Here is a 22,440-nt window from a genome sequence, read left to right as displayed (position 1 = left end):
TTTCCGAACTATTGATCTTTCGTGCTGCAACCAAAACTGAAACCAAACTGGCACTCACCTGAAACAGGTTGAACCAGTTTCCAGCAAAGGAGGAAGTTTCAGCAAAAAAAAAAAAAAAAAAAAAAAAAAAAAAGCCAGAGCAGACTCCAATTTCTGGTAAGGATAGATGATGATGATAGGTTTTTGCAGATCTCGCAGGAAGATGTCGACATGTTCCTACATACAGTCCTCAAATGGTCACTCTTTTGGTGCAGATCATACTCAAGATTGCTTACCTTCAGTGATTTAATGAAAACCGGCATGTCAGCGTGATGATGCTGTTTTACTAGTGTGTAATATTCAACCACCGTGGTGACTTGCCACGGTATTGTGCCCAAAGATCTCATCTATCACATTACGAAGCACAGGTATGACAGGACAACCATAAAAAGGAAAACCAATATCTTATCACCTTAAATCTAGTGACACTGATCGCTAGAGTTAAGGCGTATACTTCGAAATTTGTCTATAATCTGCCCCCCCCCCCCGTTTCATATTCTTGAGCAGTTATTCCTTTTGTATATTGATATCAGCGTTTAGAAGTTTACGTCCCCTAATAATGTAACGTTACACGCATATTAACATGTAGACTCCGTCACAAAGTAACAAAGACACGGAAAGAATTTGACTCACCCTTTTTTTTTTTTTTCAGTTGAAATAACAGACATTTATTTACAGGTACTTTCCAGAACAATGCCTTGTCTCTTGTTCAAAAGTTTTCTCAAATTCTAATGTGCTTAACAAGAGTCTGCTGTGCCAAACTTTGTCTCTGTCCGACCAGGAAATGTCTTTTCCTGTCGCTCTTGGCTCACATGTGTAACATGTTCATTTCTGTCCTTCTGTAACATTATGGATTCACTTTTTTTTTTTTTTTTTTTTTCCTTCTTTTAAAATTCCATTATGACCGATCATCCCGGTGTTGTCTCATCGGTAACCCAACACTCATTAACCCTTATCTTTGAATGGCCTTTGGGCCTTGATAAGGAGTACCTATTTACTATGCCTCCCCACGGGACAGAGTTAGACACCAGGGTCGTTTTTTTAACGTGGAGAAAAGGTACAAAAGTAAAAATTGTCTCAGTCGTGAAGGATTTCTCCTCCACCGAAAGAGAACAAGAAATGGAAGTGCAGCATCTGAAGAACAGATGGTATTTATTTGCTCCCCCACTGAGCAAATTAGGCACAAGGCCGTTTTTAATGTGAGGTAAAAACCAGCTCCCCTAAAAGTAGGCAAAAAGGGGGCACTCTGGTTACCAAAAATAATAATTGTCCCAGTATAGAGGGTTTCCCCTCCATTGACTGGTACAAATTATCTTAAGTGCAGCATCTGAAGAACAGATACTACATTTTGATCTTGACCAAAAGGCCAAGTCTTGATAAGGAGTAATCCAGCTTCTATTCCATTCCATAGCCTAGGCCATCCACAACTTTGTAGATGCTTTAGTAGCAAGTTCTTTTTTGGGAGCGAGGGTGCTGGCTCCACGCCCAACCTTCCCAGAAAATACATACAGTGCCTAGCCTTCCCAAATGGTCACCCATCTGGTACTGGCCAGGCTCAACGTTGCTTAACTTCAGAGAACTGGTGTGTCAACGTGATGGTGCCGTATTCGTAATCTCGCTTAAAGAAAAAAATAAAAAAAGAAAGAACCTTTCACACTACAAACTGGCTCAAAGTAAGGGTCGTTTTTTTTCTGTAAAAAGAAATTAAGTGAACATGTTTATTTCGGCTGTGGACACGAGTAATTGTATGTGAAAACGTTCAGTAGATTAGGCAGCATTGTCTGCATGCAGGTTTCACTTTTGTTTCATCCGTACATGTGTGCACTTTTGAGTCTGTATGTCTTTATAGTGTCATTTACAGAGATGTCTGACTTCGCAGGCAAGGTTCAAGTTGCATACACATACAAAAGATTTAGGAAGTGTTGATAACACACTGGTTTGAAAAATAAGGGTTCGTGTGGCAAGTTGAGTCTCTCACTGCTGATTTTGAGTTCTCACTTATGTTGTCAGTATTTAACAGGTGCTCAACTCCTAGAGCAAAATAAGAAATCGAGCCAATATATCTATTTTGACTGTTGTCATGTGGTAATATGTCGGTTTAATAGATTAGGCGATATAATGTGTATGCATGTTCGCCTTTTGTTTAGTCAGTGTGCGTGTGGGAGAGAGAGACAGTAGGTGTGTGCGTGCGTGTGACAGAGAAAGAGAACGAATTTGTGAATGTTTCTTGTTGCCAGGTGCCTTAAATTAACACGGTTTAATTGGTTTTACCTGAAAAAGTTTGGTAGTAATTAGTTTTGCACGGGGTGCTATGGGAATAGCTAACACCTGCTTGTGGTGGAATGTTTAGGTCCCAATCTAACTGATTATCATAAACTCCTTGCTTAACTAGACTGTATTCCAATTCAGTTCCACAGCTAGACTTACTATTAGTGTCAACAAAAGGCATGTTCATTTGTTATTGAGATGAAAGAAGTTTGTTTTTTATTAAAAAAAAAAAAAAAATTCATTAACCCAAGCACTGATTGAAAGAAATTGTCAAATATATTTTCTATACAAAGTATTCATTTTTTTTTTTTTAGCTACAGTAAGGTCAGACACATGATTAAGTGGCTATAAAATAAGCTACTTTGTTCAGAATCGACATGTACGACAACTTAATGCGCTTATGTCATTATCTATAATTTTTTTAACGCAAATAGATCACAAACGAATTGGTAAACTAAAATTGTTTTTGACTAATGTCTTAACTAAACTATATTTACGTTAAAATAATTTATAGTAGTGTCGTACGAGTTAGACCTCTATACCGCTATTTTTCTTAAACCAGTCTGAGAAATTGTCTTCAGAAAGATGGGCTGTCACATAGCCTCCTTCCAGTTGGGTGACTAGACAAGTGTAGGATAAGGTGATCTGTGTCTTCATGAAGGGATGAAGCTTCCTTTTTAGGAGATAGGAATGTAGGTGCATTATTTTCCTAATAACTATTTAATTAATAATCACAAAAACAACAAAACACCTCCTTGAAACAAATAACAAAAGGAGTTTATTGCAGAAAGACGAGATTGTTTCCCCGAACTGAGAAGAAAGAAAAAGCAAAGGAATCTGCTTGGCTGGGTGTCGTCTGCTGATGGTCGGGTAGGTGAGCAACGGATGGCAGTAGCCGGTGAGTAGCGGTGTTAGGAGTGCTGTGAGAGCCGTTCTGGTGTCTCTCTGCCAAAATCAGCTAAGTTTCCAAAGGGCTAAAAAATAGTCCTTTAAGGTGACAGCTAAAATCAATGCGCTCTGCCAAGCGATTGGTCAGTCTTGCCGAATCAAGTTGGAAAAAGGCATGAATCTGCATATATAAAATAGTTCGTTAACTGCTACATCACCCCCTGCTTAGGCGGAAAGCCGATGAAGAAAATAAAAAGGTAGCAGTTTTTTTGTTTTTTTTTTAATACAAAATGTGTAGCAGACGTAATGTTCGAAAGTGTCTTTCTAGTGAAAATTTTTTTTTTCTTATAGCAGAATATGTAAAGTTCATACGTACAAGGTTTTACATAGTTTTTTGGGCCAATGTACTCGGCGGCCACTACGTATAGTAGTAACATAATTGTCATTTTCAGTATTCACTTCTGGTGTATATTTTGATGCTGTGTGTAAGTAGGAGGAATGTGTGGCTCTTGGGTTTCCGTGTGGAGAAAAGCTCTTTTCACCCTGTCTACTGAAACTGTCTTTTGTTAACCGCTACAGTAGGCGTGTCAGAAACTAACCTTACGAATGCATGAAATATATTGAATAATTCGACCCCCTGTCTTTCCAAGCTACTCGAAAAAATGTAATTCAAACCATAATTTTTTTTCCAATAAAGGAGCAAGGACCAAAGTTTCATTAATAAAAAATAAAATTAAATTAAAAAAAAAAAATGTGGTTAAAAAAAAAAGAAAAAAAGAAAAAAGGTTTTAAACTTCGGACTTTACAGGTAATTTCTAAAAAATACTTTTTTTTGTTTTAAATTTGAATATATTATTTATTGATCTTTTATCTTCAATTTGTGGTATATAAAACTTTGGTGAGTAAATTAATTATTTACTTTTTAATAGACATTTCAAAATAGGGGGGGGGACGTGAATTAAAAAAAAAAAGAAAAAAGTTTGTCTAAAATATTATATTCGGTTTATTGGAAAGAGCATAAAATTTCACATTGACCGTGAAAATATCGTAAAAAAAATAGAATCAATAGAAAAATTTTGATTAGTTTTTAAAGTTTAAAAATTGAAAAATACTGAACTCGTAAAATTCAATTAATTTCATTACTATTTTTTAAAAATAAAAAATGTTTCTATTACTTTTTATACAACCTTAATAGTTTATTTTGGAAGTATAATCCATAAAGAAAATAAACAACCCACTTTTAAAAGAGAAATTACGAGTTTTTTTTTTTTATATAATTTTTATAGTTTGTAGGGGACTCGGAAATACCCTAACTCGCTACAAGAAAAAATAATGAAACGAATTGAATGAAGGAAACAAAGAACTCAAATGCTGGAATAAAATAAACATGTCGTTTATTTTCTGTTGAGAAATGAAAGTCTTCGGTGTACACGTGTTTATTCAGCCGTTGATGACTACGTGCGTGGAAGGAAAGGGGAATGCAATAGAGAAACACGAAGTGGCAAGCCGGCCTGTAGAAAGAGAGGGTTAAGCTCAGTAGAGAGTCACGCACATGTCTCTGTTGATGGACCAAAACAAAGGGGAGATAGAGTGAGAAAGTCAATCCAGGTTATGGAGAGAGAAAGCGTATAAAGTGTACGTACTGTCTATTGGCTTTTTGTCCCACATAGTAGCAAATGGTGTGAGGTACGTGCGTGCGCATGCATACCGAAAGGGCATGCTGTCGGTCCGTAGACCGTACAGCTCGAAAGCTGGTCCTAAAAGGTAGAAGCCGCTTATTGCGCTTTCTTTTATAGGTGTTTCCGGTAGTCTTTTGCGCATGTGTGGATTTCCTTTGAAAGGGGAAGTGACGTTGTCCTTGTGTGCGTACGTGTGAGTATACACGTGAATGTGAGTGTATGTACGCGAACATATGTACGGGTGTGGATGTGGGCGCGTACGTATATGACAAGTAATATAGCTTGAGATGTGAACGCGTGTTTTTGTGTGAGACTAGAAAAGGCTCGCGCAAGTTTCGTGTTAGGGGTGTCAAAAATTCCCCAAAAATTCTGATGCACCTATAGCTACACCTTTTTCACGGCTATCAGAAGTCGTGCTTCCTTGCACTTTCGGCAGATTTGGGAGTCTATTTGTCTCCACCTGTGTTTGTTTACTGCAGTTCTGCAGTTTCTTGTTCTGATCTGGTTTGCGGCTACCCACAGTTTCCTACTATTTTTTACCTATTTGCAGCGCCTCCCCACGGGGCAGAGTTAGACACCAGGGTCGTTTTTTTTTTTTAACGTGGAGAAAAGGTACAAAAATTTCAATTGTCTAAGTCGTGAAGGATTTCTCCTCCACTGAAAGAGAACGAGAAATGGAAGTGCCGCATCTGAAGAACAGATACTATACTTTGATCTTGGGACCAAAAGGCCAAGTAGCAAAACCTGGGAAGCGCAAAGTTGAGTTTTTCAATGATGTCCCCTTCTTTGGGAGTATGGTTTCTTATTCCTGCTTTCATGTCTCAACTGGGTCGAAACTTTTTAATTAAGAGTAATCTTCAATTGTTCACTGTAAATAAATATTGGAACTCATTTAGAATTACACTTCATTAAAAAAAGATCCTTATGATGTACGACACGTACTCCTTACGGAACGAAAATGCCATATTCCAAAAAATCATAAATTGATAAAGCATTTTCTTTAAGAAAACCATGTTATGGGAAAACGTGGAGGTGGCCGAAAGCGGCTTTGTTTTAAATCTTGCCGTAATTCAAGGGCGATAATTCAGTTACGGAGATTTTGTATTCACAATTAAAACTTTAATCGCTAAAAATCGTAAAATTTGATTTTTTTTAACAAATAAACAAAAAAAACCCTACAATTTACGTGATTTTTGGAACATGACATCTTCGTTCTGTGATGAATACGTACATCATGAACATTTTTCTGCATTCTAGATAAAGCACCTAAATATTTCGTTTCTAAGTCTCCAAAATGCCACGTACTATAAATGGCCGACAAAAGTGATTTTGAACGAAGAAAAAAATAATAAAAATCGATGTTTATTGCTGTGCGTGAAATTTTTTAAATTTATTGTTCATATTCTTAAACTTGCGTCATTGATTAAAAGTGATTAATATTGATTATGTTATGAAAAGGGCAAAACAATAGAGCGTATGCCTTTAACACCGGTTAACGAGGATGAAACTAATCGCAAACAGACATTACAGAGTTCAAAAAGTTCAAGATAACTATACAAACAAAAGAGAATAAAAAAAAAAATCTTTATGATGCATGTACTCGTCATATTCCAAAAATCACGTAAATTGTTCAAAATATTTTTTCTTTTTAATCAAGAAAAAAAAAATCCAAATTTACGATTTTTAGCGATTAATTATTTTGAATGGAAACAAAATCTCTGTAGTCGAATTGAATTGTCGCCCTTGAATTTCAAAACAAAATGACACCTCCCAGACCCCGTCTCGCTTCTTCAATTTAACTAATTGCGACATGACAATTACGTTGATAATTTTTTTTTTTTAATGAAAATTGATTTTTTTTTTTACTTCCGAATTTCAAAATACTTCAATTTACGTGATTTTTGGAATATGACATCGGCTGTCTACATTCTGAAATTAGGAATTCTCGCCTATGCGTAACGCCAGAGCAACGCCAACGTTCATAAATACACATTCGATTATTTTATTTAATAAAATATTTATTGAAATTTAAAAAAAAAAAAAAAAATAAAAAAATAATGGTGCTTGAAGATAAAGTCGACGGATCGATTAAAAAAAAAAAAAAAAAAAATATGTCGCTTTAAGCAAAAAAAGTACTTAATTACCATGTCGAAAACAGTAATATATCCAAAAATTATGAAAATTCAGCCAGTATTGTGTCTTTAGTAAAAATAAATAAAGGTACTAGTGCACTTTAAGCTTAATAACGTTATTTCAGCACGGATCAATAAGTGCACTGCAGCCACTGCACTTATTGATCCGTGCTGAAATAACGTTATTATTTAAAAAGCCATTCTTAACATAGGGAGGAGAGGGTGTTTTGTACCTATTCTATACTTTAACCTTACAATTGAATAATAATAAATAAAAATAAAAAAAACTTTAATTAAACTTGGAAATACGATTTTAAAAAAATAGCGCGGATCAGTAAGTGCACTAGCACTACAACAGCACCATAAATAAATCTATCGCTATTAGACAACAAATATTGCAGCCATTAAGAAGTAATCGAAAATATGCGTTCAGAGTTATGTCCCCTGTGTGTAGACTTACTATCAAATTTATAGTGCATAATTTTACCCAATTTTCTGTAAAAATTGCTTTTAACTATACATAGCTTTCTACTCCCTGAATTTTCGTAATTTTTGGATATATTACTATATTCGACATGACGAGTAAGTAAGTAATCTTGTTTTTGCTTAAAGCGGCATATTAAAAAATCGATCTATCTTAACTATAGTTTCAAACAAATATAAATGCATCGTTATATTTACCCAGCTCTGTCAGAGTGGAGAGAGAATATCATATTAGCAATTCCAGAGGATCAGAGACAAAGAATTACAAATGTTTTGATTTTAATTGAATTAATTATTTCCCCGTATTTTGGATGGTTGCTAATAATGGATCACTAAAATGAAAATCGGGTTGCTGAAACAAATTCCAGGAACAAGATCAAATATTTATATTGTTGCATTAAATTGATGCTTGAAGAAGGATGGGGTATTTTCCCGTTTTAAGAACTCAGGCTTATTTTGTGTGGTTGCGTTTCGACTCCTGTATTAGGTTGGTACAGCAAAAATAAATAAATAAATAAAATAAAAATAAATAGATAAATAAATAAAAAAAATTTTAAATAAAAAATAATATCGTTTTTTGTCGTTAAACGTATGAAAAAAAAAACAAAAAAAAAAAACAAAACATTTTTGCACCAACATAATATCGGATTTTATCGAGCCTTATTTGATTTATCTATAATACAAGAAAAAAAAAACGTAAGAAAAACACGCACGCGAGATATAGTCGGATAGTTTTATCGACACAATCACTTGGGCTTTGATTTTTTTTTTTTTTTTGTCCTAATCGAGAATTAGTTTTCGAGGTACTTAAGCTGAATACGGACCGTGCTGAAATAATAACATTATTATTTAGAAACCCATTCTCAACATGGGGAGGGTGTTTTGTAACTATCCTATACTCCCACGTAACAATTTAATAAACAAAAGCTATCTTAACTTGGAAATCCTCTCTACAAATATAGGACAGTCTGAAGTACCGTTTTCGATTTGAACTGAATAATTGATAATTAAAAAAAACAACAACAAAAATCGAAAACCAAGTCAAAATAAAATAAATAAATAAAACTAATTATTTACCCGAGATTTGCTGTCGTGTCTTTGGCTTCCGTGTTCATCGTAAAGAAGAAAAAAAAAAACACGTGCAGAAGTGTTTATTTTAAAGGAGAGATGGACAACTTTCAAGCAAATCGTGACGACATATGCCAAAGGCTCTGCCGTTTGCGATGAAATGAACGAAGGGAAATACCTTTTTCTCACGACACGTGAACTTGGAAAGCCACACCCCCATTTTTGATTGGTCCGTTTAGTCGTTGACCAGAACAGCGTGACCTTTTTTTATTTATTTATTTTATTTTTTTTTTTGACCTTCTCTTCACTCTTCACTTATCAATTAAAACGCAATAACTTCACGAGTATGTTTTGTTGTTGTCAACTAACGTTAGGTTATTTTATTTCATTTTAATTTTTCAAGTAAATTGTAGATTAACACCTCACTCTAAATAATCTCTCCCACCGAAATGAGATGTTTTTAGGCGATTTACATATCCTGAAAAAGTTGTCAAAAATAAAATAAAATAAAAATAAATAAAATAAAATAAAAATAAATAAAATAAAATAGATAAATAAAACAATTATTTTAAAATGTATAAGAAAATTTTTATTTACCATCAATGGCGTAGGTGTGTCAGTAACTGACATTACGAATGCGTGAAATATATTGAATAATTCGACCCCTGTCTTTCCAAGCTTATAACTACTCGAAAAATGTAATTCAAACCCTAATTTTTTTTTCAATGAAAGGAGCAAGGGTTCATTAAAAAAATAAAAAAATAAAAAACGTGTTTTTTTTTTTTTAAAGGGGGGGGGCTTTAAACTTTGGACTTTACAGGTAAATTTCTGAAAAAAAACACTTTTTGTTTTAAATTTGAATATATTATTTATTGATCTTTTATCTTCAATTTGTGATATATAAAACTTTGGTGAGTAAATTAATTATTTACTTTTTAATAGACATTTCAAAATGGGGGGGGGCGTGAATTAAAAAAAAAACGTTGTCTAAAATATTATATTCGATTTATTGGAAAGAGCATAAAAATTTCACATTGACCGTGAAAATATCGTAAAAATTGAATCAATAGAAAAATTTTGATAGATTTTTAAAGTTTAAAAATTGAAAAATACTGAGCTCGTAACATTCAATTAATTTCATTACTGTTTTTTAAAAAATAAAAATAAAATATTTCTATTACTTTTAAAACAACTTTAATAGTTTATTTTGGAAGTATAATCCATAAAGAAAATAAACAAGCCACTTTTAAAAGAGAAATTACAAGTTTTTTTTATATTTTATTCGCAGTTTCGTGTTAGGGGTGTCAAAAATTCCCCCAAAATTCTGATACACCATTGACAATGGCGTCCGGTTTGGGGGGACAGATGCAAAAGCGCCTTCTACTTTGTGATTTTTACTTATTTATTTATTTTATTTTATTCCTTTGAAGATTTTAACGTTGGGTATGGGGCAGCCAAACCAGCTGCCAACATTGCCTTGCCTTTTATGAAAACCAGCCGAGAGCTCTTTTTAGTATCCTCGTTATTCCCTTAAGCACAATTGTCTGAATCTCTTTTGCACTTGGTTCACCAGGATTATTAGTTAGGTAGGCATTCAGGTTCTTCTTCATAAGCCCTGTGGCACCTATAATAGTTGGTATGATTGATATCTCCCTGAGATTCCATGTTTTTTATTAATGGCTAATCATGTGACCTTGGATCATGTTATAAAATTGCTTATTTTTCACAAGCTTATGACCCCCTTTCTATTTACATTTGGTTCTTACCGTCACAGTAGTTATTCTTTTCTAACAATTTAATTTGTGGCATTTACTAACATTTATGGGATTAAAGGACTAATACCTTAGGTCGCAACCGATGGTGATCTGTTGCAAAAGATATCCATATAAAGAAGATTTTTCTCTTTCTCTGCCAGTTGTCATTAATGTGTCTAGAATAATTCCTTGAATTTAGACCTAAGTTTTTTTTATTATACACCCCATGCCAGAATTATATGCAAATCGATATTTTTGTTCTAACTCCGATAGTTTTCAATGAAAATTTGTGAAACTTCGCACATTATACGGTAACACTAACGCACGTGCAGATATAAAATTTTAAGCTGATCTGCAAACGGTAGCCATTTTGGTGACTTGCAGTTTTTTTTTCAGCGTGCCAACTTTATATGCAAGATGGGACGTAAAGGTGCTTTAAGTCAAGCTTAGAAGTCTAAAATTGTTCAAAGGCTCCATAATAAGATTTCCACCTTAGAAATTGCCAAAGAATTACACCGTGACCATCGCACAATCAAAAAATATTGTACTAACCCTCAACTTTGCAACAGACGTTCTGACAAAGGGAAAATTTGTAAGAAATTATATCTGTTATGTTGAACAATGAGCAAGATCAAGAGACAATGTCGCCGTAATCCACTTGAAAGTAGCAAACAAGTTTTTGAAAAAGCTGGCATTCCTGATGCGTCCAAATCAACTCGTTGCCGTATGCTGAGGACGATTGCAAAATTTGGAAAGCCAGAAGTTCGCCCTCAATTGAAGAATATCCACAAGAAAAAGAGGATAGAATGGGCAAGAGATCACATGAAGGTGAATTTTCAAACTGTTTTGTTCACCGATGAGTGTCGAGCAGACCTTGATGGACCCGATGGGTAGAGGGGAGGATGGTACCATAATGAGGATCTATGTCCCCGAAGGATCAGGTGTCAACAAGGAGGTGGTGGTGTAATGTTTTGGGCTGCAATCATTGGTAATGAGCTGGTAGATGGGTAGAGGGGAGGATGGTACCATCATGAGGATCTATGTCCCCGAAGGATCAGGTGTCAACGAGGAGGTGGTGGTGTGATGTTTTGGGCTGCAATCATTGGTAATGAGCTGGTAGATGGGTAGAGGGGAGGATGGTACCATCATGAGGATCTATGTCCCCGAAGGATCAGGTGTCAACGAGGAGGTGGTGGTGTGATGTTTTGGGCTGCAATCATTGGTAATGAGCTGGTAGGACCATTCAGAGTTGCAGATGGAGTGAAAATTACCGCCAAACTATACATTGACTTCATTAAGGAACACTTGGAACCCTGGCACAAGAAGAAGAATTTGGCATTTCGGAAAAAGATGGTATTCATGCATGATAATGCACCTTCTCATTCTGCAAGGATAGCCACTGAATATTTGGAGAGAGTTTTTACCAGACATGGGAAAATAATGCAATGGCCAGCCTGTTCTCCAGATTTTAATCCCATCGAAAATCTGTGGAGCATCTTGAAACAAAATATTTACTCTGGATGAAGGCAGTACAACTCCAAGTATGACCTCTGAAATGCTATTCTGACTGCTGCCAGAGACATTTCATTAGATGAAATCGAAAGTTTGACATCTTCAATGGACCAAAGGCTTTTTGCTCTTGTCAATAAAAATGGCAATCATATACGATATTAATTGTACTATGAAACCATATTGAAGTTGTTTGTTCTTTATTATTTTATTTCTTGATTTCCAAATTCCTGGAATAATCAATGTTTCGATAATCTTTTAGCACTTCACCATATTTTAGCATTGGTTTGCATAAAAGTTGGCATGCTAAAAAAATGCAAAAAACCAAAATGACTGCCAATTGTTTATTACTGTGCAGATTAGCTTAAAATTTTAGATCAGTGCTTGCGTTAGTGTTGCCTTATAACGTGCTAAATTTCACAAATTTTCATTGAAAACTATCGGAGTTAGAACAAAAATATTGTATACTTTTGTAGCGTCCAAGCAAAGATCCGCTACACGTTGCAACAGATCCATTTCTTATATTAAAACAAATTCCTTGCACCAAGTTAAACAATCATCGCGGTCATCCTTAGTAGAAGACGAGGGGGTTACTCGTACGATGAACAACTTAACGCTAGAAGCAATCAAACCTCTTGAAAATCTTAGTGCAATTAAACCTCTTGAAAGAGATATATTGGAGTTCTGTAAACAAGATATTCTCCAGTGGCTCTAAGATTATTACATCTTGATAAGGAGATAATGAAAGAGACACCATCTGTCGATATAAGGAACTGTTTAATGACCAGTTTCACTGACAAAATTAGGGTGAATAAATCTTGTCTGAATTAGATGCCTCCTTACCAGGTTCTGAGATTCACTCCCCTTCACTATCCTCAGCTCCTCCCACTCTACCTTCCCCCGCTCAATCTGGCATTGAATTAGCAAAGCCAAAAATAACATGTCCAACCTTTACTAGCTTGGATAAAACCAATAAATTTGCCCTGCGGGATTTCCTAACCCGCTTCAAGTTTTGTGCATCTGGAATAAGTTTGAAGAAAGACAAACTTATATACCTCAAGGCCTATGTAATAGGTTGGCCATTTCATTTGATCGATCGCTTATCAGAGAATGATTATAATTATGATGTGCCCATAAATATTTTAAAGGAGGAGTGCTGGGACAGAGAGGTTATTCGAGAAGAGATTTTTACGCACATAAAATAGACAAATCTTATGAACAACTAAAAGAATATCTCTCTCAAGGTCAGTATGAACTTGGCGAGTTAGATTCTAACTATGGATATGATTTTTTGGTTGAGAACTCCGGAAGTAGATGTCTGGTGGCTCATATCCTATTTGATAACATTCCTGATGAGATAAAGGATGATCTCATTAAAGGGTCTAACACACCATATTCTGGTTTGAACTGTATACTACAGTATAGTCATGAAGTGATCAAGGCATTACTTCGAATTCGACCTATTTTAACTCCTAGAACAGAACTGATTTCACGGTTTAGGCCAAAGTCAAATGCAGTTTGGACGAGAAACCCACCTAAAATTTCTGCATTAGAGTTTTCATGCAAACCTGGACTTGGAAGACAAGGTCCCTTATTGCAATTGAAGTGGACATACAATGTACTACCTATCCCTCATACAATGAGTGGCTGCAATGCCGTAGACAACTTGGATTGTGTGAATTCTGCACATTTGCCAGTTATGATCGGAAAACCTGTTCAGGAGTCAAGGGATTCAGATTCCCTTGCAAATATTGTAAGTCTCAGAGACATCATGCTTCTATGTGTCCTCAACTTGTACCGGAGAAAACTGAAATAAATACCAGACTCTGACACATTCAAAACATACTGCCAATGGTAAACATCACAATTAGAAGAGGGACCTTCTCAGCTTCTCTGAATTGACTTATTGACTCTTGAAGCAATCAGAGGTCGTATTTCTCTGAGAAAGTCCTTCAGCACCTGAAGTGTGATCCAGGGATATTGGAGGAGGTGGCCATGAATGTTGTGACCTTTACGGGGAGGAAGCGACGCATATTCAAACAGGTAATAGCAGTGGTAGAGGTGTTGCTGGGAGTAGCTCCCCAACTACCTATTCCCATTAACAGTGGATTAAATCTCTCACACAAGGTACCCAACCTTCCTCTGATTTGGGATAACCAAAGGAAACTAAATTATATCTTTGCTGCAGAGATAGACAGTGTACAATTGTGGGGTCTCATGGGGATTGATTTGATCCAATACATGCATCTCGTGTAGGTGATATGATGTATGTACAACTTGGCAGATGTTTGCTAATGTTATCCTCATAGGAAACATAAAACACTTTTTTTATGAAACAAACTCCCCCAAAATCCAGAAAAGAACAAGTTGTTATAAATAGAATCCATATTGGCCATACAAAACTCACACACTCCTTCATTCTAAAACAAGAACAACAATCACAATGCCCATTCTGACAGAAAACTTGCACCATTAAGTATCTTTTCGTGGAATGTAGAGCTCTAGATAATGCTAGAAAACAATATCTCAAGCACAACAGCATGAAGAAACTTTTCGAAAACAACTGTTCGGATGAAATATTATCCTTTTTAAGAGTAACAAGGATCTTTACAAAAATATAAATTATCGTCTGAAACAACCCACTAAACCTTATGAATAAATATTTGAGGATATAAAAGACTTAAAAAAAAAAAAGAGATCGTTAGATATCAAAACTAACAAAACTATTGAACTATACAGAATAGATAGATACTTGAAGACAAAGTACTTTGAATACATATAATTTTTTTTCTTTTCTTTAATTCTGGGTTTGGCATTAAATAACCTGAAAAGGGTTGATATGCCGTTAAACAAAAACCAAAGCAAATCAAACCAAACACTTTTTTTTGATTGCGAGAGGGAGGATTCATACTCCAATCTTGCAACTCTAATAATACAGGGTTACATGAGTTAATGAGAGGAGATGGTATTCTTGTGAGTTACAGCTGTCCTTGGGAGAAGGTGTTAGGTTATCGTTATGACCCTTTTACTGATACCATTAATATCGCTTCATACAGGGTGACCCTCAAAAAAAACAAAAGCTAAATGGAGGCCATCTAGAACATATGCTGTAGAACGGAGAAAAAAAGGCCAAAGACCCTAATGTTTTGATGTGATGTTTTGAATACAATAAACTAGTTATGACCAAAGTTTAATTTCATTCGGACAAAACACTAAAATTAGAGTTGAGGCCCGTTTTTTTGGGTCACCCTGTATAATTGTAGGCGTATATTGTCTGAAGCATCAAGGATATTTGATCCTCTCTCATTATGTTTGCCAGTATCTATACAGGCAGGTATTTTTATTAGTGAGTTGTGGAAGTTGGGTTTTGAGTGGGATGACATTGTGCCAAGTGAACTTTGAGCGAAATGGGTCATCATTGCTCACAAAATTGTCTGTTACGTTCACAAGAAAAACTCTTGATGAAGGAAGGAAGGCCGAATTATTTCTATTTTAAGATGCCTCCAAAATAGCACATGGGTTTGCAGCATATGCAGTCCAGGGGAAGGATTCACATTTAATTTTTCCAAGACAAAAGTGGCACCCCTTAAATCAAAAAGTTTACTTACTCTAGAGCTCTTATCAGCCTTCTCTGCCATCAAATGCTTATTCGAATGTAAGTTTCAAGAAAATATTTCTTGCAATTGATTTGCAAATAGTGTTATCCTGGTTAATCACAAAACAGACCAATAGCAGGAATGTTTTTGCTACAAATAGACTGAAGGACATTGGTCAATGGGAGACTGAACTAATATCTGAATTTGGTGTGGCCATTTAATTTAAATATGTACCGACTGCACAGAACCCTGCTGACCTTATCACCAGAGGGATTCCTAAATCTAAACTGAGGTCCAATTTGGAATATTGGGTCTCTGGACCATCTTGAATGAAAGACCAACCGATTTCTTGGCCTGAAAATGCTTTGAATTGTTTAAGCCTAGAAAGTAAAAGGATTGTATACTCAATGGTTTGTGCTGTTTCCCACAGCCAAGAGGAGCCAGTTGTATAATATAACAAATATTCATTGTTGTCTAAATTTTTTGAATGTTACAGCATAGGTGGTCAAGTTTATTGATGTTGAAGAAGAGAGACTCTGACTCTGTTAAGACGGCTCGAATGCACTTAATTAAAGTGATGCAGAGACAATCCTTCTGGGAGGAATTGGAATATTTACAAAATCCTTCAGGTAGGTCAATACCACAGAGAGTGGGAAGCCTAAACCTTTTTTTTGGGATAAGGAAGGATTAATTCGATCAGAAAGCAGAATTGCAAAGGTCACTGTATATTAGTATGAGATGATACTCCTTTACTTATTGCTAAGGACCATCAGCTTACACATCTGATTATATTGGACTGCCACGACCAGTGTAAGTATCTGGGTGTTTCTACTACTTTAAATGAGATCAGGTTATCTGGGTATTGGATACCTCAGTGTAGGCAGGCTGTAAAGAAGGTTTTTATCAGGATGTTCTTTGTATCAGAAATTCAACTCATTTACCTACCCCAAAATTACCAATTTATTAAAATATAGGGTAAATATGATAAGGCCCTTTTTACACACAGGAGTAGACTATACAGGCCATCTGTGGGTGCTAAGAGGTGAAGAAAGGGTGAGGATGTATATCCTGCTTTTTATTTGTTTAGAAGTGCGGCCAATGCATCTAGAACTGATTGAGGATATGTCTGTCCATTCATTTCTAATGGCCTTAATTCGATTTTCCAACATTTTTGGGATTCCCTCACATATTTATAGTGACAATGCCAAGTCCTTTGTGGCTGGGTGTAACATGATTCATGAGGTACTTACTTCCAGTGAATTCATGGAGAAATTAGGGACATGCGAAATTAAACATGTTAAGATACCTTTACACTCCCTTTGGTATGGAAGTGTATGGGAAAGATTGATTAAAACCATCAAGTCTTGTTTGTATAACTTAATTGGTCGAGCAAGTTATAATTATTTTGATCTTCTGACAATTCTGTCTAATATACAAAATGCTATAAATAACTGCCCCTTGACTTACAATAATAAATCCAAATCATTTTTTACACCTTCTAGTAAACCCTCGTTTGATTTTGAGGATGAACAGAGAGAGTATTCATCAACTGAAACCATCCTCGCAAAAACAACTCTTAGAGTTCTTGAATCGCAGGGATGAGGCATTAAAAAGAATTTGGTATCAGGATTATCTGCTGAGTATAAGAGAACAAGTGCAAAGGCAACAAAGAGGGACTGCATCAAACTCCCTAACAAACTTCGAATATTTTGGGCCTTCAGTGAGATCACACATCTATTTACAAGAGATGACGGCTTGGTAAGATTTGCTCAGGTAAGAGGAGGAGATGGCTCCTTGCAGGTTCATTCCTTGATGCACTTTTATCCCCTTCAGGAACCCTCTGATGGCCTTAATTCTTTGACAAGGAATACTGATGATAATCTGTATGTCTGTACGTGATGATGGTCTTATTGGAGAGGGCAGAGAGCTTGTTTGGATTTGTCCTGATTGTGGTGAAACAGACATTGGCAGTGCCATGGTATGTTGCGACTGCTGCGATAACTGGTACCATTTCTCATATTGGTCTATATCAGCCTCCACCAGCAGAGGAGAGTTGGTGTTGTGAAGATTGCCTCAATCAGGACCCTTTTTATTCCATAATGATATGTTAGCAAATGATTCATTAAGTGATATATTTACCCAGGATGTGTTCGTCCGGATAATGATAGTCCAATGATTTGCTGTGGTGATTGCAATGAATGGTACCATTTCAAATACAGCAGGTTCCCCCCAGAGGGTGAGAATTGGTACTATTGGAATTGCCTAACTTCAAGGGACTAATAGTCCACTCTCAGAAAGGATTTAATTACTTACTTACCCCCTCCCCCCATTTTCCATTTTTTTTCTTTTTCTTTTGAGATGGGAGTGCATAAGAAAATGTTACTTACCTTCGATGGCCTCTGGTTTGGGGATACAGATGCAAAAGCGCCTTCTCCTTTGTGATTGTTTTTTTATTTCTTATTGTTTCAATTTTCTTCCTTTGAAGATTGTAATGCTGGGTATGAGGCATCCAAACCAGCTGCCAGCATTGCTTTGCTTTTTATTGAAACCAACCGAGAGCTCTTTTTAGTATCCTTGTTGTTCCCTTAAGTGCAATTGTCTGGATCTCCTTTGCACTTGGTTCACCAGGAATATTAGTTAGGTAGGACTTCAGGTTCTTCTTCATAAGCCCTATAAATGGCTAATCATGTGACCTTGGATCATGTTATAAAATGGCTTATTTGTCACAAGCTCACCCCCCCCCCTTCTCTTTACATTTGGTTCCTACCGTCATGGTAGTTATTCTTTTCTTTATGGCATTTACTTACATTTATGAGACTTCAAGGACTAATACCTTGGTCGCAACAAAGACAAAAGATATCCGAATAAAGAAGGTAAGATGATTTTTCTCTTTCTCCCTCTGCCAGTTGCCATTGATGTGTCTAGAATAATTCCTTGATTGTACTTTTTGTAGCGTCCTAGCAAAGATTCGCTACAACTGAAATTAGACTATTTAGAAAGCCATTTTTAACAGGGGGGAGAGGGTGTTTTGTAATTTTTCTGTACTTTCACCTTACAATTTAAAAGATACTGTAAAACTTGAAAATACTATTTAAAAAAAGAAATAGTACGGTAACATAAGTGCATAAGCACTTTGTTTTCCTTATACACAACAAAAACTGGGGTTTGTTTTAAATATGTAAAATTTGATTTATAAATTAAGTTGAAATAAACCCATATCTATCTAACACAAATTCAAACTGATAAACTTCGAAACAGTATCTCTTTATTTTTTTGCCGCGTTTATTCAAAGGTTCTCCCTCAGCACCGGTGACAAACCCTAACCCTAACCCTAACTCACCTTTCCCCAACTCAGAATGAGGCTGGATTTTTGGACCCCATCTTTATACCATAACCGATCAATTTACGTGATTTTTTTTGAATATGACATCTTCGTTCCATGAAGAGTAAACATTTTTCTGTATTAGTGTGATTCTAAATAAGCACCTAAATATTTCGTTTTTACAAAATGCCACAAACTATAAATGGCCGACAAAAGTGATTTTGAACGAAGAAAATAAAATTAAAAACAAAAATCGATGCTTATTGCTGTATGTGACATTTTGTTTATTGTTCACTTTCTTAAACTTGTGTTATTAGTTATTGATTAAAACTGATTAAAATTGATTAAAACTTATTAATATTGATTAAAACTGATTAAAATTGATTAAAACTGATTAATATTGATTAAAACTGATTAAAGTTGATTAAAACTGATTAAAATTGATTAAAACTGATTAATATTGATTAAAACTGATTAAAGTTGATTAAAACTGATTAATATTGATTAAAACTGATTAATATTGATTAAAACTGATTAATATTGATTAAAACTGATTAAAGTTGATTAAAACTGATTAAAATTGATTAAAACTGATTAATATTGATTAAAATTGATTAAAGTTGATTAAAACTGATTAATATTGATTAAAACTGATTAATATTTATTAAGACTGATTAAAATTGATTATGTTATGAAAAGGGCATATATTTGCCTTTAACACTGGTTAACGAGGATGAAACTAATCGCAAACATATAGCAGACATTACAGAGTTCAAACAGTTCAAGATAATTATATAAACAAACAAAAAAATCATTATGATGTATGTACTCGTCCCAAAACAAAGATGTCATTCCAAAAATCACGTAAATTGATCAAATAACTTTTTTCTTTTAAGAAAAATCGGTAAATATTACCCGATACTAGAACAGAACACCGACTACTCTCATTTGTTTTAGGGGTATTCGAGGATGATGGCGATGAATCTGATAATTAAACCCGTCGCAAATTTACCGTTTGCATGGTATGAACCCCTGGACCTTGAGACTATTTTGCGCCAATTCACCGTCTTCAGTAGTGTTTTTCTTACATGATGCGTTTGTGTGTGCATGCACGTAGTGAAGTGAATAATCACATCGTGCAAGAATCTTTTCGCAGTCATTTGAAATAATGTAATTTTTTTGCAACATATGGATTATCTTTCCTTGTTGTAATTCTTGCTGTAGGAGTTACGTCCCTTATGAAAAATAAAGATGTCTTCCTTGATACAACACATTCGGACAAATAATATTACAAAAAGGTACAACATGGTGGCAGCAGAAAAATTCGATTATGGAATATTACTGTAAGTAATATTCCATAATCGAATTTTTTTTATGGCAGCAGAAAAATTCGATTATGGAATATTACTTACAGTAATATTCCATAATCGAATTTTTCTGCTGCCATAAAAAAAATTTCCTGCTGCCACCAAAAATAAAAAAACAGAGAGGAGAATCCTTACAGAATTCAACAATCACTCAATCGTCTAACTGGTGAAAAAAACAAAAAACAAAGGACGTAGCCACGTGTGTCCAAAAAGACACAATATTGGATTTTAACCCGTGAGCTGTAAGTTGTGTTGCGGACCAGGATATAAAAACCCTAACTCGCTACAACAAAAAATAATGAAACGAATTGAATGAAGGAAACAAAAAACTCAAATGCTCATCCATTTCATTTCATTTTAAATAAAGGGGTCACCATTTCATGTTGCGCGTGGCAAGAAAAGGAAATGGAGTAGAGGAACAAAAAATGAAATGCTGTTGAGAAATAAAAGTCTTCGGTATACACGTGTTCATTCCACCATTGACGACTACGCACTTGGAAGGAAAGGGGAATGCAATAGAGAAACGCAAAGTGGCAAGCCGGCCTGTAGAAAGAGAGGGTTAAGCTCAGTAGAGAGTCGCGCACATGTCTGTGTTGATGGACCAAAATGAAGGGGAGATAGAGTGAGAAAATCAATCCAGTTCATGGAGAGAGAAAGCGTATAAAGCGTATGTACGATCTGATAGCTTTTTGTCCCACATAGTAGCAAGTGGTGTGAGGTAGGTGTTTCCGGTGGTCTTTTGCACATGTGTGGATTTCCTTTGAAAGGGAAAGTGACGTTGTCCATGCGTGCGTGTATGTGCGCACGTGTGCACGTGTGTGTGTATACATGTGAATATGAGTGTATGTATGCAAACGTGAATATATGTGCATGTGTGGACGTGCGTGCGTATGTTTGTATGCACGCGTGTTTTTGTGTGAGACTAGAAAAGGCTCGCGCAGTTGCCTAATGTTTTTTTTTTTGTCTTTCAACCCTATATTGTTTTGACGATACCAAAAATAATGGCGAATCATATGAGTGAACCACATATGTGCTGGGAAACGACTACTTTGGTGGAATCCTTCAAATTTTTCAAGCAACAGTGCGAGTTGTATTTTTCCCTAAAAGGCATTATAGAAGACAGACAAGTTGACCACATTCTCTTGTTGTCGGGGAAAGATCTTAGGCTTTATAATTCGAAAACGAGGCCAACAGACGCAATCCTGCTGTAATTTGGAATAAATTCGTAGAGCAATTAGAACCTCAAGTTAATTTTCGGATTGCATGTTTTTGTTTACAGAATTACTTGCAAAACGAAGAAAAAATTGATGATTTTCTTGCAAGCTGCAAGTATACAAATGTAAATTCAGAGACGATCGTGAGTTGGAAGAATGGGTGATTGAACAGATCATCATCGGAATGAAACATCCGGAGTTGCAAAAGCAACTACTGAGCAAGAACGAAGCCATGCCCTTATAGGAAGTACTTAACACGTGTAGAAGTTATGAGGCTTCGATTAACTGCATGAAAACAATGGGCAAGCTGCAAGGAAAAACTGACAACAAGATAAACGCGATAAAAGAAATATGTGACAAATGTGGGCTTCTCCATCAAGATGGAAATTGTCCTGTTCGAGCCAGCACTTGTTCAGCATGCGGACGCAGGAACCACTGGGCTAAGATGTGCCAGACCAAAAGAGTCAAGAAAAAAAATGGACAGGCAGCCACAAACAAATAGGCATACCAAACACAAGAAATTTGTACTAACGCAGCCTATGCCTGAAAACTGTCAGAGCTGTTTTAATGTTCAGAACCAAGTGGTTGATGAATTTGAGAATATGTCACTTTATTCAGTGCAGGACCACAGGAAAAGGAGCTCTCGATCAGAAAAATTTGCCACCCTAAATGTCATACTTCCAAACAGGAAAGGTGAAGATTAAGGTGGACAAAGGTAAAGGTGTGGAGGGAAATACACTCCCATTACATACATTCCAGCAAATGTTTCTGGAAGATGTGGACCAGAATGGACATCCATGCCCAGGCACAACACAGAAGGAAACAGTGACCCTTACTGTGTACAATGGCTCTAGCATTCCGCAGCATGGATCAATAGAAATTCAATGTGCCTACAAAGGTACATGGAGAAGTGTGAGATTCTATGTGGTAACCTCCAATGGGCCTGCCATATTAGGACTGCCTTCTCTTCAAGAACTAAAGTTAGTCACATTGCACTGTTCTGTCGAGAGAGCCAAGTTTGTAACAGATGCCCCAGTTACTTCTACAAATCACACCCCAATCAACTCTACAAATGACCTTGTGGAAGCATACCCATATCAATTTGACCGGATTGGCAACTT

At 35.7% G+C, this 22,440-nt stretch overlaps 1 protein-coding gene across 2 annotated transcripts in view; it reads right to left on the bottom strand.

Annotated features, from left to right (window-relative positions):
• LOC145249007 (cystathionine beta-synthase-like) overlaps positions 1 to 8,776 on the bottom strand; it is a 122,109-nt gene extending 113,333 nt beyond the window's left edge. For both annotated transcript variants that reach the window (XM_080110864.1, XM_080110865.1), the window contains exon 1: positions 8,567 to 8,776. In XM_080110864.1, the coding sequence (XP_079966990.1) occupies positions 8,567 to 8,604 (38 nt within the window). In that variant the 5' untranslated portion in view covers positions 8,605 to 8,776. The remainder of the gene's footprint in view (positions 1 to 8,566) is intronic.
• Positions 8,777 to 22,440: the final 13,664 nt, after the last annotated feature.

The sequence above is a fragment of the Euprymna scolopes genome, chromosome 27, assembly GCF_053919585.1.
Source record: "Euprymna scolopes isolate OS-2025 chromosome 27, ASM5391958v1, whole genome shotgun sequence".
Taxonomy (NCBI): domain Eukaryota; kingdom Metazoa; phylum Mollusca; class Cephalopoda; order Sepiida; family Sepiolidae; genus Euprymna; species Euprymna scolopes.
This window is presented reverse-complemented; position numbering and strand designations above follow the sequence as displayed.